At 41.1% G+C, this 14,987-nt stretch overlaps 1 protein-coding gene across 10 annotated transcripts in view; it reads right to left on the bottom strand.

Moving 5' to 3' along the window:
- The window catches only part of MYO9B (myosin IXB), a 42,776-nt gene that overhangs the window by 7,170 nt on the left and 20,619 nt on the right, over positions 1–14,987 (bottom strand). For 5 of the 10 annotated variants that reach the window (XM_051810803.1, XM_051810800.1, XM_051810804.1 and 2 more), the window contains 20 exons: positions 13,301–13,422; positions 12,594–12,735; positions 12,157–12,352; positions 11,381–11,456; positions 10,845–10,934; positions 9,703–9,813; positions 8,578–8,617; positions 7,941–8,063; positions 7,417–7,497; positions 7,179–7,289; positions 6,567–6,689; positions 5,938–6,087; positions 5,667–5,833; positions 3,784–5,142; positions 3,189–3,255; positions 2,692–2,822; positions 1,890–2,047; positions 1,588–1,766; positions 1,038–1,136; positions 366–542 (listed from right to left, as the gene is read on the bottom strand). In XM_051810803.1, coding sequence (XP_051666763.1) covers positions 366–542; positions 1,038–1,136; positions 1,588–1,766; positions 1,890–2,047; positions 2,692–2,822; positions 3,189–3,255; positions 3,784–5,142; positions 5,667–5,833; positions 5,938–6,087; positions 6,567–6,689; positions 7,179–7,289; positions 7,417–7,497; positions 7,941–8,063; positions 8,578–8,617; positions 9,703–9,813; positions 10,845–10,934; positions 11,381–11,456; positions 12,157–12,352; positions 12,594–12,735; positions 13,301–13,422 — 3,702 coding nt within the window. The remainder of the gene's footprint in view (positions 1–365; positions 543–1,037; positions 1,137–1,587; positions 1,767–1,889; positions 2,048–2,691; positions 2,823–3,188; positions 3,256–3,783; positions 5,143–5,666; positions 5,834–5,937; positions 6,088–6,566; positions 6,690–7,178; positions 7,290–7,416; positions 7,498–7,940; positions 8,064–8,577; positions 8,618–9,702; positions 9,814–10,844; positions 10,935–11,380; positions 11,457–12,156; positions 12,353–12,593; positions 12,736–13,300; positions 13,423–14,987) is intronic. The other 5 variants (XM_051810806.1, XM_051810810.1, XM_051810805.1 and 2 more) reach the window with 2 other exon arrangements.

Below are 14,987 nucleotides of genomic sequence, written 5' to 3'. Positions count from 1 at the left end.
CTATCCTGCAGCTTCAGCTTGGGTTGTCTGAGCTCACACTACCAACTTCCTAAAAACCAGCTGAGCTCACTGCCTGATGGCAAAGCAATTCCAGCTCTCAAACCTCCAGAGAACTCCTATGTTTTTATCAAAGAAAACGCACAAACACTTACTCTTAACATCTTCAGAATCCGAAAGTTAAAAGATTAACAATTCCAAAAAGGTGAATCAGCAAATCAGAATTTGCTACACACATAATGTGTGTATGGCAAGTGTTTGCCAAGTAACAAAGAATGCTCTGGAAAAGGTTTCTAAGGTAATTATTATGCTGAGACAGTAACAGTGTTTCATCATCCCATAAGCCAGTAACAGAATAACTTTTATACCTTGGGCTGCTCAGATTCCTCTTTTTTTGTATATCCTCTGATGAATTCATCCAGAAGGGATTGAAAGAGATTCAAAACCAGCTTGACTTCTTTCTCTTCTCTTTTTTGGGCCAGATTTGTAACTAGAAGCTGGTAATTTTCCACCAGATCTTTGTAGCCAACATGGATTTGTCCATTCTAGAGAAGGGTAAAATACTGTAAGACAGTCTTTTTGGATAGTGTTGAGGCAATTTCATATTTTCATGTGTTTAAGTTCAGAGGTGAGAAAGCACAGCCATGATCAAAGTCAAAGATAACAGAAACAAGTTCACAGACTTGTCTACTGCACTGTCCAACAGCACTTGGCTGAGACAAGGCAGTGTCAGAAGACACTGGAAAAGCTGTTGGTACCTCTCATTGGTGTCTAAACACAGCAGCATTAAGAGGCTGAAGATAGCAAAATCCATCCATTTCTAAAAATAAATTTATGGCTGAGTGAATGTGAAAAGGGAAACAAAGAAATCTGCTTAAGATTACAGCAGAACTGTAAAATGAGTCTAACATTCAGCTTTGAACTTTACGCTAAGAATTGCTGAACTGCTTTGTTAAAGAGCTGCAGGCCAAGCCTTTAACCTGCACACTCAACTCACTTATTGCCTGCCAACTTTCCTTTACTGAGACTTAACTACTTACAGGAGCAGAGTACATGGTCTTGATGTTTCCTCTAAACTTCTCTGTAGCTTCAAAAAACAAACACTCAACACCAGACTTCTGGGAGCGTAAGTCATTGATCTAGAAGACAAATAAACCTGCATCAGATGTCATTAAAACAAGAACACCCCACCAGAGTTGAGCTTCCATTCCAATTATTTAAAACAATGTTTCTTAATACACTGTGCTGATGATACAAAATAGGAGAGTCGGTAGTTCAGCTCTAGAGAAATATTTCCTTACAACTCATGCTTTTTTTTTTTTTTAATACAACTTTTGCTGCCCACTCATTTGTAAACAAATGAAGAACTAACATGAATGGCCTGAGTATTTAATGCAATATAATGCATTCAGAGACTTCAAGAACGGAATAGGAAGGGCCCTAATACAGACTTAACTCAGTCAAGACATCCAATCAATTCCACTTTGCTTTAAATTATAACAAAAATTTGCAGCTAGAAAAGTAGGCTCTAAAATTCCACAAAACCAGTGAACATAGATTTGAATTTTATCATGGTTGAGAGCCTCTTACCTTGTTGAGGAGGAACTCATCCAGGTGTTTCAGCTCATTGGCATTTGCAATCTCGCGGACCATGGACGCTCGCCAGTTCTGGGACACGCTCGAGATCTTGCTGATCTTTATGGTCCTGTTCTTCTTTGCTTTGCTGATCTCCTTCACTGCCTGGGGGCGGCCTGGCTGCCCAGAAGAAGCTGGGAAAGAAATCAATTTGCATATTAAATCAGGGTGAATTCTGCAGTTTGTTTCCTCTATAGCCATGCAAAACCTCACAGAAAAGACATCAGCATGCTAAGGGTTAAATCACACAAACTCACCTTCTGAAACTTTCTGAGTTCCTCCCGTGTCTGTAAAGAGGACACAAGATACAAGGGAGAGGCCATCTCCTTCCTCAATCATATCAGAGCTCTCCTTTGGAATTTTCTTGTCTGTTTTTTTCCCCAAAAGTCTACGCAAAGGACTTTTAAAAGCAGACCTGAACACAAAAGCAGATACAAGTGTGTCCCATTAGAAATGGAAGCTGGTTCTGCTACAAGAACAGGCTCATAACAGTTACACACAACAGGATTAACCTGTATTAGGAACATTTTAGGTCCAACCTGCAGGAAAAATGAGCAGCACAAAAAAAGAAAGACAATGTGAAAGCACACTCAGACTTTCTGATATTTACTAGATTAGAGCACAATTTTCAGCACACACAGAGACAACACATCCCATATCCAGAACACCGTTTCTGGCTCAGGAAGTCCCTGAGCTGCAGAGTGTCACAAGCTGGAAGAGAAGGCCAGGGAAGTGGCATGACATGCTTGCTGGGTTCTTCAGCTTTTCTCTTGGGGTCTCTCTACAAGAGCCTTTGATCTGAGCTGTAAATTGGTTCTTATTTTAAAAAGAATCAGTTCAAAGACAAGTGTTATGCAAGAAGCAGAGAAGCTGTTCCCCAGCAGGGTCAGATATCAGGTCCACTGCAACATGAAGCAGTAACAGTCACTCCGGTAGCTGATGCCAACACGTGTCTCTCCACAACTGCAGTCTCAAGATGCCCAATTCAAGTACAAGTGGAAAATATCCTTTTTTTCCCCATTTTCTCAAACACAGGCCAGTCACACACACAGCACATACTTGGCATCTCCCTGCTGACTCGCTGGTTGCACGAGAACAGCTGTGTCCAAGGTAGGTAAGTGGTCACTGAGCTTCTTCTGCACAGGGTATTTCTTGGTGCCTTTTTCTTCTTCTATCATATCTGGTGATTGCTACAGTAGAGAGGAGGCATCAAAAACTACATTGTGAGTGAAATAGATTGTCTAAATGGTTTTAAAAAATAGAATGGTAAAAAAAGTTTGCTTCATCAACACAAAACACTTTAGCTAAAAATATTAGCATATTAATATAAGATCCAAGTATATTTAATGCTTTAATCACAGATCCATTTATTTAAAATTAAGTTTTCAAACTCTTGTATAATATTTGCTAAAGATTTTTTTTACATGGATATCAAACAAAAAAAAAATTCAACCTGAAGGAACACAGGCACACAGAATACTACAGAATTGTTTACAATTCTTTAATATTTATAAGCAAGGATAATTAGGTATAAATATGCACAATAGCATCAGTACCTGATTCATGGCAACAGTCTGGGCCAGTGTTGAGAGATCACTTAATGAAGCTGAACTCCCCTTCTTCCTGCAATGTTACAGGATAAGTTTCCAAATATATATTTTAATTAAGTCTGTAGCCCCTTAATATTTAACAACTTTTAAATAAGGTACATATCGATGTTATATCTGAGACAGAATCTTGATCAGCTCTTGCAACTCACTTTTAAATGCAAAATTTACTGGACAAGTGAAAAAAAGATGGGAATGTCAGATTTCCTGCCATATCAGAGGGATGATGGTTGCAAACTGCAGCTCACTAAAATTTTGTTTTCAGTGGATAAAAGACACATGAAAATACACTCCCGACTCTACTTCATCTAAAGCCCTGACTCTCCATTTTAATTCAGCCAGGCAGGCTTTGTATCTTTTGTGAGCTTCTGAAAACATTGTGCCCATACAGATTCCCTGCAGGACTAGGAGCCAAGGAAAAGCAGTTGTTCATAGCTCCATTTGCTCCCATAATATGGCCAGGCTGCCAGGAATTCTCCATCTATATTTAAACATTCCAGATATCCGTTTTCTGTAAAGTAAATAAAAAGGAAGCTGCCCTTACTCCAGTTGATCTTGAGGAGACTTATCCACACGTGTCCTTCCATCCAAGGATTGACTCAGCACATCATTCTGACCAGCATCAGACTGTCTCTTGCCTTTCCACTTCTCCCTCTTGTACTTCAGCTTCTCTGGGTCATCCACATATCTCTGGATTGCAGAAGAAGTGGGACTATCCAGGTCTTTGGTTGCCCTCTGACCAAGACGTTTGTTTTTATCTGCCCAGGGGTCAGATGGACTCCGAAAGCTCCCAGTAGCTGACAACATGTTATGAAGATTCAGTGCAAGATTCATGGGCCTTTCAGGGCAGGTAAAGCTTTGGCTGCCTTTTATTTGGTTACTCTGATTCCCTTGTGTTTTTGTTCTATCAGCTGCCACATCACCCTCTTCTGATACCAGTGGTTGCTCAGGAACAGAACCACTTTCCTTTATCTCACTTGATGGTGGTGTGCCTGGAATGGCTTTTTCTTCACTTGGACTTTTCTCTTCCTCACTGCTTCCCTGAGGGACAGTATAATCTTGTGCTGTGGATTTCTCTGGCACTGGAACAGTTTCCAGGGCCTCTTCAGAAGTGGTTTGTTCCTCAAGGCACAGCGAAGATGGTCCTTCGAAGGACAACAGGACGTGCTTGTTCTGCAAGTCGTTGTGTTCCAGCCCCCTCTGCCGACGAGATTCCCTCTTCTCCCGGCTGGTGGTTACTTTCTCCGAGCCCTCTGTCGTGTTCTTCTGGGGTAATGCGGCTATCTCAGATGAACCTAGGTTTTCAGCTTGTTCATTCTGAGCTCGATCTTCAGCTTGTTCATTCTGAGCTCGATCTTCAGCTTGTTCATTCTGAGCTCGATCTTCAGCTTGTTCATTCTGAGCTCGATCTTCAGCTTGTTCATTCTGAGCTCGATCTTCAGCTTGTTCATTCTGAGCTCGATCTTCAGCTTGTTCATTCTGAGCTCGATCTTCAGCTTGTTCATTCTGAGCTCGATCTTCAGCTTGTTCATTCTGAGCTCGATCTTCAGCTTGTTCATTCTGAGCTCGATCTTCAGCTTGTTCATTCTGAGCTCGATCTTCAGCTTGTTCATTCTGAGCTCGATCTTCAGCTTGTTCATTCTGAGCTCGATCTTCAGCTTGTTCATTCTGAGCTCGATCTTCAGCTTGTTCATTCTGAGCTCGATCTTCAGCTTGTTCATTCTGAGCTCGATCTTCATCTCCAGCAGCCTGATCCAGCTCTGTTTCATGTTTCACAGGTAGCTCATGTGTTGCTGGCTCACTCTGCTCATGCTTGCTCTTATCATCCTCTCTGTCTTCATCTTCCTGCATTTCTCTCTGCTTTTCTTCAGCTTTCTGCCTTTCTACAGCCATTTCCTGATATCTGTTAAGAATTTGTAAGATGAAAACACAAATATTTAATGCCCAGTGGTCAAAGAAAGTACCAACTGCTTAAATGCAGCTCAAATAGCAATACAAGCACAAAGTACAGCTACAGTCCCAGTGTGCCTGCAGGGAGGTGTCTGCTTGTCAGGACTGGCAGCATCAGTGCAGCTCAGCTCAGTAAAGCTCAAGTCCTGAGCACTTAACCAGTGTCCACACACCACTGGTCACTTGATACTGAAAGATCATGTGGTAATAACTATCTTTAACTTCATAGAGTCCCAAAATGGTTTGGGTTGGAAGAGACCTTAAAGCCCATCCAGTGTCCATAGGCAGGGACACCTTCCACTAGCCCAGGTTGCTCCAAGCCCTGTCCAACCTGGCCTTGGACACTTCCAGGGATGGGGCAGCCACAGCTTCTCTGGGCAACAGTTTATTAAGTTGTTTATTCAGTCAAAACGTCACACAAACTGAGCTTGGCAGGTGAAGCCGAGTAGCTGAGTCATATTGCTCCTTCTCCTTTACCTCTTACGTGTCAGGTGCCCTCTGACCAGGGCCTGCAGGAGACAAATCCTCCTCCTGTGCTGCAGGAAGTGTTTCCTCTCCTGGTACCGTCTCCAGGCTGCCTGGATCTCGATGGCAGCATTGCTCCTCTGCAGGGCCATCCTGATACAGCGGGAACGCCAGCAGGCCTGGAAGGGATATTTCTGAAGTAAGAAAGAGAGGGCTTCTTCAAGGTGGGGAGCGTTACATAACAGTTTGTTGGGAAAACAAGGTTGGCAATTCTTACAGATACCTGTAAAACAATGGCCGCCTGCCGTGTCCTGAGAAAGCGCCTCCTTTCCAAAACCATCCTGAGCCAGCTCTGGAGAAGAATGATTTTCCTGATCACTTCTTTGTGTAGTGTATCCTGTAGTATCTGCCTTTCAGCCTCTTTCATAAAAACCTGCCCAGTTAAAGAAAAGTTCATCAAAAAGCAGTTAACAGGAGCCTTTGAGCCCTCACTGGAGGTATAATGAGATAATGGTAATGCTTAGCACTGCACCAAACCTTACTGGCTGACAGCATGCCCAAAAAGTTAAAAGTCCTTTTAAATTTCAGAGTTTGCATTCTAAAACATACAACTGTATTTACAGCCTTCAAATCACAGGTACCTTCTAAAATGAAAACATCGACCTGTTTGACAAATGCGAATAGCACCAATACCCCCCAAAATATCCATATATTACAGATCTGTACTGTGTCAAAAAAACAGGTTGGCATTAAAACCAAGGAGGCAACTGTAACATCTGTGTCAACATTTGCTAGTTAAAACAGCTCATTTTAGTACAAAATGCAGAGAAGAGTAACACCTGTAAAAGAACGGCACTGAATTTTGCAGTGTACATCAATGTTTCTTACTGCCTTACAGAAAGTTTCACAGACCTTGGTCTTCCCTATTTGATAGTAGCTTTCATTCAGTTTTAGTTTATTCAAATAAGCACAAATGTCTTCCTTAGAGGCTTTGGCATCTTTGGGCAGTAACACCTGAAATTGGTCTATGAATTCCTGTGAAAAGCAGAGACAGCAAGAGACCAAAGTTAGAAGACAATTCACAAGTTTAGAGTTTTAGCTTTAAAACATAAATCTGACTAAGACGCTTATGCTACAGAAACCTGAAAATACTTCAAACAGAACTATTTTTCCTATTCTGTAAAATGCAGGCTTCAGTCCAGTTAATGGTAAAGATCACCTGTATGTGATCCCTAAAGCTACCGGATTGTTTTACAGAAAACTAACTCCCACATGGAAGCAGTACTGTGCAGCACTGACTGAATGCTTTCCTTCATGCAACAAGGAACAACTTAGTGGCAGATGACTCACAATAGTTCAACTACAACTTTTTACCACGCAGGCTCTCTCAAAACAACAATGCATTTTTACAGTTCACCCCAAGTCATGAGCTTCATATGAAGAGCCACAAAAGACTCTGAGGCAACATGTGCTTTTCCAAATAGAGCAGATATTTCTGAAAACACAATGCAGTTCCTTACATACCTGGAATGTGTATTTGGCACTGTAGCCAGATCTCCTGATCCTCACAGTTTCTAGCATTCCCGTGTACCGTAACTGCTGAAGCACCAAGTTTTCATCAAAAAGCATTTCTTTCTGAAAGACATCAGCAGACAACATGCAGTGAGCGCCTGAAGAGTGACAATGAACAAGTTGAAAGAGAGATATTACAAGGCTGAGCCTTAGACCCTCAGCACCCAGCTCAGCTCCAGGGCAGCCTCACCTTCTCTGCGTTGGAGCGGATGCAGCGGATGAAGAAGGGCTCAGCTCTGCCCAGGGTCTCCAGTAACTTATTAAGTGAATTCTGAAATGAAACATTCAGAAATATTTTTCTTCTTCAGATATCAGCGTTTTGAGTTGTGTTTGACTGCAGTGCAGCTTCTGCCTCAGGAATAAGATCTTTCAGGTCTCTTGGCTATATAAAATCCTTTTTCATCCAAGTAGAGGTTCTCCCACACTCCACGGCACATCCCTGTCTTTGCTTTTCTCAAGAGAATTTAAAGCAGGGTTTGCTTATGCTGCAACAGTAGCACTAGATCTGCATACAAGGATGAGGTTGGTTGGCACAGAGAACTAACACATTTCACAGCATAAGGGGAGTCTTTAAATGCACTGACTTTAATCAAGTAATAACCCTACTTCAAGACAAATCTCAAGAATAAAACCCATTGTTTTCCAAGCAAGACCAGCCTAGATTAGCCCAGGAGGGCCTATTCCCTGAGGGTGCACCAGGGGTGTGTCACCTACCTGGAACTGGGCACTTATGCTGGGGGGTTTCTTCTTCTTGTGCAAGTGCAAAAGGGACTTTGTGGTTCGGTCGTGCAGAGTCATGCTCACTATGAGCTTCAGCGATTTGGAATCCAGCAAGTTCTAGAAGAAATTTTTCATAATTGACAAAGTGCAGGTCTCAGTTAAAGGGGAAATACTTCTGTCTGCATCCAAACGAGTAAAAATGAAACCAGCTACCTAGAGTTCCACATTCAATGGCATGTTACATTTCGTAATTATTTCTATTTTGGACAAAAACACTCCTTAAGAGGGAAACTTTTCCACTGCCCCATCCCAAGAATATAAGGTAAACAAGAAGAATTACATAATCACTGTGTTTGCCTTCCCTGATTTGAAGTGACTTTATGCATTTATGGCACCTCCAGTCTAACTAAACAGATGCTAGCTCACAATTTTTTCCTGTTTAACAATTCTTATAAAGGTGAACATTTATCTATTCTTAGCTTGTCAGAAGAGCATAAACAACACAACTTTCCTACCCTGTGAAACAATATTTTCTGCAGTGAGTTCTGGCAATCAAAATTAAGTTCACAGTGCAAAAAAAAAAAAAAAAAAAACCAAAAAAGAGAAATCTAAATTTTCTGAATAACTTTACCTTGGGAATGATCTGCTTCTGTTTGATACCTTTACTTTTCCTGTTAAAATAAATATAATTTAGGAAAGAAATACACATGATTTTTTGTTATTTCAGCAAGCCATAAGGTATATGAGATAAGATGAAGGACAGAAGAAAATGAGCACAAACAGTAGCAGGGTGTGTTCACGCGTGTCTCTCGCAAGTAATCAATGCAAGAAATGCAAACTGCTTTGCAACAAGAATGTCTTTTTATTAAATAGACTCTGTAGGTATTGGAAGCTTTCAAAAGTGAAAGATTTTCTCTGAAGTTAAAGCTGTTCCAAACTGCACTGTTTCAGAGACTGTTTCAGTGTGAGTTATTCTATTGAACTGTACAGTCACTGAACTCTTGTTTAATACTAAGGCACTACCAAATAAAAACATGTGACTCACAAGTTACTGTTGCTTGCAGCAGAACCCCTGTGAAAGTACCTAACTAATTCCAGAAGGACAATGCATGTCCCAGCACCCCACCTGGGAATTCTGGAATGTCTGAGCTCATTCCCAGAACTGCCTGGAGCAGGATACACCTCAGGCACTGCTCCCATCCACACACAGAAGGTGAACAAGTGGAAGCCCTTAGAAACAGGCCTGCAGTTCACATCCTCCTGACTCCAAGCGTGTGTGAGGCAGGTTCCAGCTCCGTGCCACCAAGTTTACTTATTATACATTTACTTATGTATTATACAATTATACAGTTACTTATTATACAATGGAGCCCAGATTCATTTTCTGACACAGGCATAGAATTGTACATGTAAATACTCTTAACCCAGGAATATATCCAGCCTCTGCATCCTGAATTTCAGGAAACCATTCCTTATACCTTGTGAGAGATCTCACTGTTGAATATTTTGCAACAACAAGCTCATACTTGGGTTTAAAGCAAGCTTACGTGAGAAGCAGGCTTAACTTTCATCTAATGCAATGAAGCAACAAAGCGTTCCCTACAGGCTATTTTTCAGAAGAGATGTTTTATTCTTCATTGTCTTGCTTAGTTTTTTGCAGAAGACAAGCTTGAGACAGGTATCTTTTTTAGGGAGTGGAGTAACTGCTTGGTTCTTGTTGCATTTTCAAAGCAATCACCAAAGCACCAGAACTCACATGAAGTGGGAGTGGTGTTGAAGGTGGTTGAGTGACCGAAGCAGCTTGCAGGGATCCCCCCCCTGCCAGGGCAGTCCTTTAATACTGGCGATGATCTGCTCATGCATGTCTCTAAAATGGTCCACAGCAACACAAAGGTGGCAAACAGAGATACACAGCAATGAGGAGGGGGGGAAAACAGGAGTTAAAACCCCAAGAGATCCCATCATCAAGTATGCTCCAAACTGTGGCAGGTCGATCCCAGGCTACTTCTTTGTAAGTGTGAATGATTCTGATGTCAAGTCAGCACTTTCTACTCCATCAGTGCCCTAAAATTTAATTGCCAGGGTCTCATTCTAAACTTACTCTCTAATTCTACCTTTTAATGCAAATTCTTGAGCCATCAATTCAGAAAATGGAGAGAAATTTAGCAAAATGTACTTAATGGCCAGGGAACCCTTTTGTTTAGCCAAGGGTTATATCCTTTTCAGATAGATATAAGCTTCTTAATAATCAACCATAAATATTTTTAACATATATTTGATTACTAAAATGAGGCTACTTAAACACACATCAGAAAAGTAAGTTACAAACAAGTTGTTAGGAGGATACTTGAAGAAATTTTGGTTTTCATTTCCATTTCAAAGTTATTCACGTTTAGCTTTTCAAAGTAAGACTGGGGTGGTCTCTAATTCATGGCAGATTCCATTCTTTAAGCATGCACTGTGCTTGTGAAGTGTTGTGTCCTGGCACAGAACTTACCTTCTTTACTCTCCAAAGAGGCACAAATTAAAAATAACAGAAGTGTAAGAATCACTTCTGACTGTTAGATGCTCTCACCATTCTGAGCAGCAGCACTATTACAGACACCTGTTGCTTCCCTTGGTTCCTCTGAATATTTTGGAATATCAAGATTTGTTTTAAGATATCCCAAGGAAACAGATCTGTTATTCTATGACTAATCCTTTCACCCAAACTGGATCTTTAGTTCTTAATTACCTCAAGTGACAGAGGCTGTCCAGGATGAAGTAATTAGGAAGCAGCATGAAGTCACTGCTTTATGTGCTCCATGGCTTCTTTGTTACCCAGAGGATTCTCAGAAGGTCAGTATGGCCTGGAAATGTGCCTCCCTGGCCTGGAAGTTCAGGCCTATTGCTACTTACTTCTTGTTTTCATGGAAAGGAATGAAGTCTTGGAAAGCATTTATAGTGTAATCCTCAGAACAATCAAATGAGAAATCAAGCACTGAGTAGCTGCAAAAGGAACATATATAAAGCCTAAATACTCCATAGAAAGGCAAATCTGCCTATAGAGAACACTGGAGGCAGTTCTGTAGCACATGCCTCCCTCCTAATGATGTCACAAGGCTGCAAAAACATGAGTGCTCCTATGAATCCTTCAGTGACACAGACTGGCTGCAGACGAACACAATGCTAAAAGCAACACACACCAAGCACAGAGAACTCAAAACCCCAGTGGTAAATGGGTCTGAGGCTGTCCCCAACATGTGGTAGCACTGGGTCTTACATAAAATGAGCTGGAGTGTTGTTTTCATAGTATCATAAAGGCCAAAGAAAACAAGAGAGAAGAAATGAAACTTGCTCTCCTTATGGAAAGATCTAGTTGATAATTTGATATATGAAAATGCAACTCAGTAATTCAGCTCTTTTCCCTGGACAGGTTAAGGATGTTTTCTCACCGATAAACTTTTTCTACTGGAGTATTGGATCTCTGGAGTTCAGCAAGGGGAACTCTGGGTCCTTGACGTACCACTCCTGTCAGGAAATAACCAACAAGTTGTATTTTGACAAAGATACGACCATAACAGACAGAAAAAAACACCCCATCAACTGTAACAAGAAAAATATCTATCCAAGGGCCTGGAGTTTTTATTTAGGATTTTATCAAGCTACAGCACTTTGCTTCTCAAACTCCCTACTTCTAGAAAGTAAATTGCAGCTGCTCAGAAAAGCTTCTTAAAATTAATAGTTATGAACTAATAATTTTAACTATGAATACTCATTTGAAACTTCAGAGAGGTCTAAGAAGATCAAAACTAGTGATGAGAATGCATACCAGAACTAGAACTATCTTCCCCAGCTTCACAGAACATCACAGAATATTCTGAGTTGGAAGGGACGCACAAGGATCAGAGTCCAACTCTTAAGTGAAGGGCCCACGTGGGGGTCAAACCCACAACCTTGGTGTTATCAGCACTATGCTCTGACGTACTAGGACTTCAAATTTGGCACAGCCTGACATGGTGCACTGATTGGAGCTGGAAGGCTGAATAATTTCAGGTAAAACAGTGACAGCCTCCTTGATGTGTGACTGTTAAACCATTTTCACCAGTCGCTTAGTGCCAAAGATTGTGACCAGTTGATGCGGTTTTACCACAAACCTGCTGGTTCTGCCAGCGAGCACTAACCAACTGTAGAGGATTCAGTGTTCCCAGAGCAGTTTTCCCTGCCATACCTGCAGTTTTCTGAGCCCTCTGACGTCCCCCCTCTGCAAACACAGCCATGGCCCTGATGGCCGCGCGCAGCACGGCCCAGCGGAACACGGCCACAGGGTCCATCCCAATGAGCTCCCGCACAAACGCACTGTCGCTGCCCCGCAGCAGAGCCACGATATCCGGCCTCATGTAATCCATGTTCTTCTCCCTGAAATCCTGAAAAATAGCCACATTGAACTACAAGCTGTGCTTTGACCTAAGCTATCACTATTCAGAATACCTCATTATTCCAAATAATTCTCACTATAGTGTTACCCTCCAGTCTACACTACCACCACCCAAAGTACAACTGAGTACCCTTTAATCCAGCTCATTCCCAGCAAATTTTCTACACCCTTACAAAAAACTCCCTCAGAAAGGTAAGGATTATTTTATGGTCATCAGATCCATCACCTACTTTGATCTGGTATTTCACTTTTCCAGCAAAGTGGCGGATGATAAAAGCAGGCTCCATCACCGGGGTTCCAACAAAGAACTTGTTCTCCTCATGTTGTTGTTTGAATTTCGCCAGTAGAGTTTGGTTGGTGGCATGTGGAAAACTGGGAATACAAAACAAAAGAGGCCAGCTACTTCTCAAATATGGGTGTGTTAATTATGGTGACAGAGTGAACACCTATTGATCCTTGTGAAAAGTATTAATTCTCCAAGATCTCTACACCTGCTCTGAATTTTAGAGGTGGGCTTAATTTCTGGACCCAAACCAAACAGCTCCACACACAGCAGAATATTCTGTATGTCAATGTTTCCTCCCATTTCACCAGCCAAGTTTAGTTAGGACATTAACTATTTGCCACATTTGCTACTTAATGTTCCAAGGAATTACATACATGCATTTTATTTTAATTAATAATTAGTAATTCCACGGTAAACCACAAACATGGAAGTTTGTAAATTTGCTTAAGCCAAAGTTCAGTTCTAGCATTAATTTATATCACCACCATATTGGAGTCATTAGAAGCAAACTACAGTGTAAATCAGGGTCATAAAGGACTCTTCGCTTCCCACAATATTCCTCTCCTTTTTCAAGTGCTGTATTCATGTTCCCATTCAGTCCTTCCCTCCTCCCTGCCACACATGTTTTTCCAGAAGAGGTTTGTTGCTTACTTGCTTTCTTCATCCAGAAGATAGAACAGGCCAGTGGGCTTCTTGCTGATTAAGTGAATGCAGGCCACATTATCAGTATAGTCAATATTGTGCCAAGTGATCCCTTCACTCTTATATTCCTCCTGTGTAGTTCAAGAAAATTCCCTCATCAGTACAGTGCCCTGACCTTTGATGTCCTGTGCTCTAAGTGCTTAAAACACATCCTCAAACAGCTACAGCAAGTGGAGTTTGTTAGTCCAGGCAGCAGAGACGGAAATAAGGAAAATTTATAAATTAGAACAGAACAGCAGGCAGACAGACTCAGATTAAAGGTCCACTTAGGCACATCACTCAACAGTGCATGTTTGGGGTAGAATTATTTAAAAACAAAAGTAGAGAAAAGAATGTTCTGCTGTGCTCTGCCTTCCCAGCAATCACAGTCTCTGACCCTGGACTTAGACATTACCTCTACAGCATTCCAGTAAAGCCCTGTGTAGACACATCAGAGGAGTTTAAGTCTATTTTTCTCTTCCACAATTCTTGTATTATAAGAAATGACAAATACTTATTATCAAGTTCCAGAATTTTCAAATTGCACTGGCAGAAGTTTCAAAACAGGTAGTTAAGCTCTACACAAACAGCACCAGAACTTCCCCAAGGAAGCAATGGATATTGCCTAGGTTCAGAAAATTTGGAGCTCTCTGACAAGAGAACGTGAAGCTCTTCTGCTGAAATGACAATGCATCAAATGCTCAACAGGACAAGCTTCCTGCTAAGTTACAAATAAAATACCAGATTTTCTTAATGCTGTAAATACCCACAAACTAATGATAAGATACTAAAGTAAAAGAAGGTATCATACAGAAAATCAAGTAAGTTTTATATTAAACAAAGGACAAAGAGCACCTCTCAGTGCTCTAGATGATGATGATAAATGCATTATTTTTAAGTAGGTAGAATTCAGCCTGCCCAACAGACTGCTCAGTGTGTGCTGCCTTACACAACTAAAGTGCCATTTTCCACAGACAAAAAAGCCTTTCTTTAAAAAGATATAGAGATCCCCCTGAGGGCCCTCAGGCTGCAAGAGATACAGGAAGTGGGTCATTCAAGGATTAAGCTTATTTGGAAAAACAGCATTAGAAAAAGAAAAAAGACAATGCAACTATTTACTCTGGTCAGCCTGGATAGCCAGTTCTGTCATAAGTTACAAAACACGGACCTCAACGTTATGTTTATACACAAAATTTGGATGTTTAGTAATCTTCCTTTCTTTAAAATGCTTGTTTAAATTTATCTACATGTTGTTGACAAACTGCCACATACTACAGAATGACTTCTTCCTTTTAGCAAAGTGACTTGAGAACCACATTTTCACACAAAGCAGAAAAAACTCCAAGTTTCTAGAGCAAAAGCCCCCAGAGCTCAGTCTAGAAACAGGATCTGTTCACTCCTGCAGCACCCAAAGTGCTCTGTAAGATAATACCATCTGCAAACAAGTAAATCAACACATGCCAGTAACATCAGGATCTCAGAACTACTGCCAGTATCAACATACAGTTGTATCCCCTAAATGCACTTGGGTGGGAAAAGCAACAGACTTATTGAATACTTAAGAACTGACAAAAAGAAGAGAAACTGTTTCCTACTCATTAAAACAAAGCAAACCCACCTCACCTACAGCCTTTTAATATCAAACTTTACAGTTTCA

Source organism: Manacus candei, unplaced genomic scaffold, assembly GCF_025592945.1.
Source record: "Manacus candei isolate 608988 ecotype Guabito, Panama unplaced genomic scaffold, ASM2559294v1 h1tg000078l, whole genome shotgun sequence".
Lineage (NCBI taxonomy): Eukaryota > Metazoa > Chordata > Aves > Passeriformes > Pipridae > Manacus > Manacus candei.
Note: the sequence above shows the minus strand (reverse complement) of the source record. Positions and strands in the feature narration are given on the sequence as shown.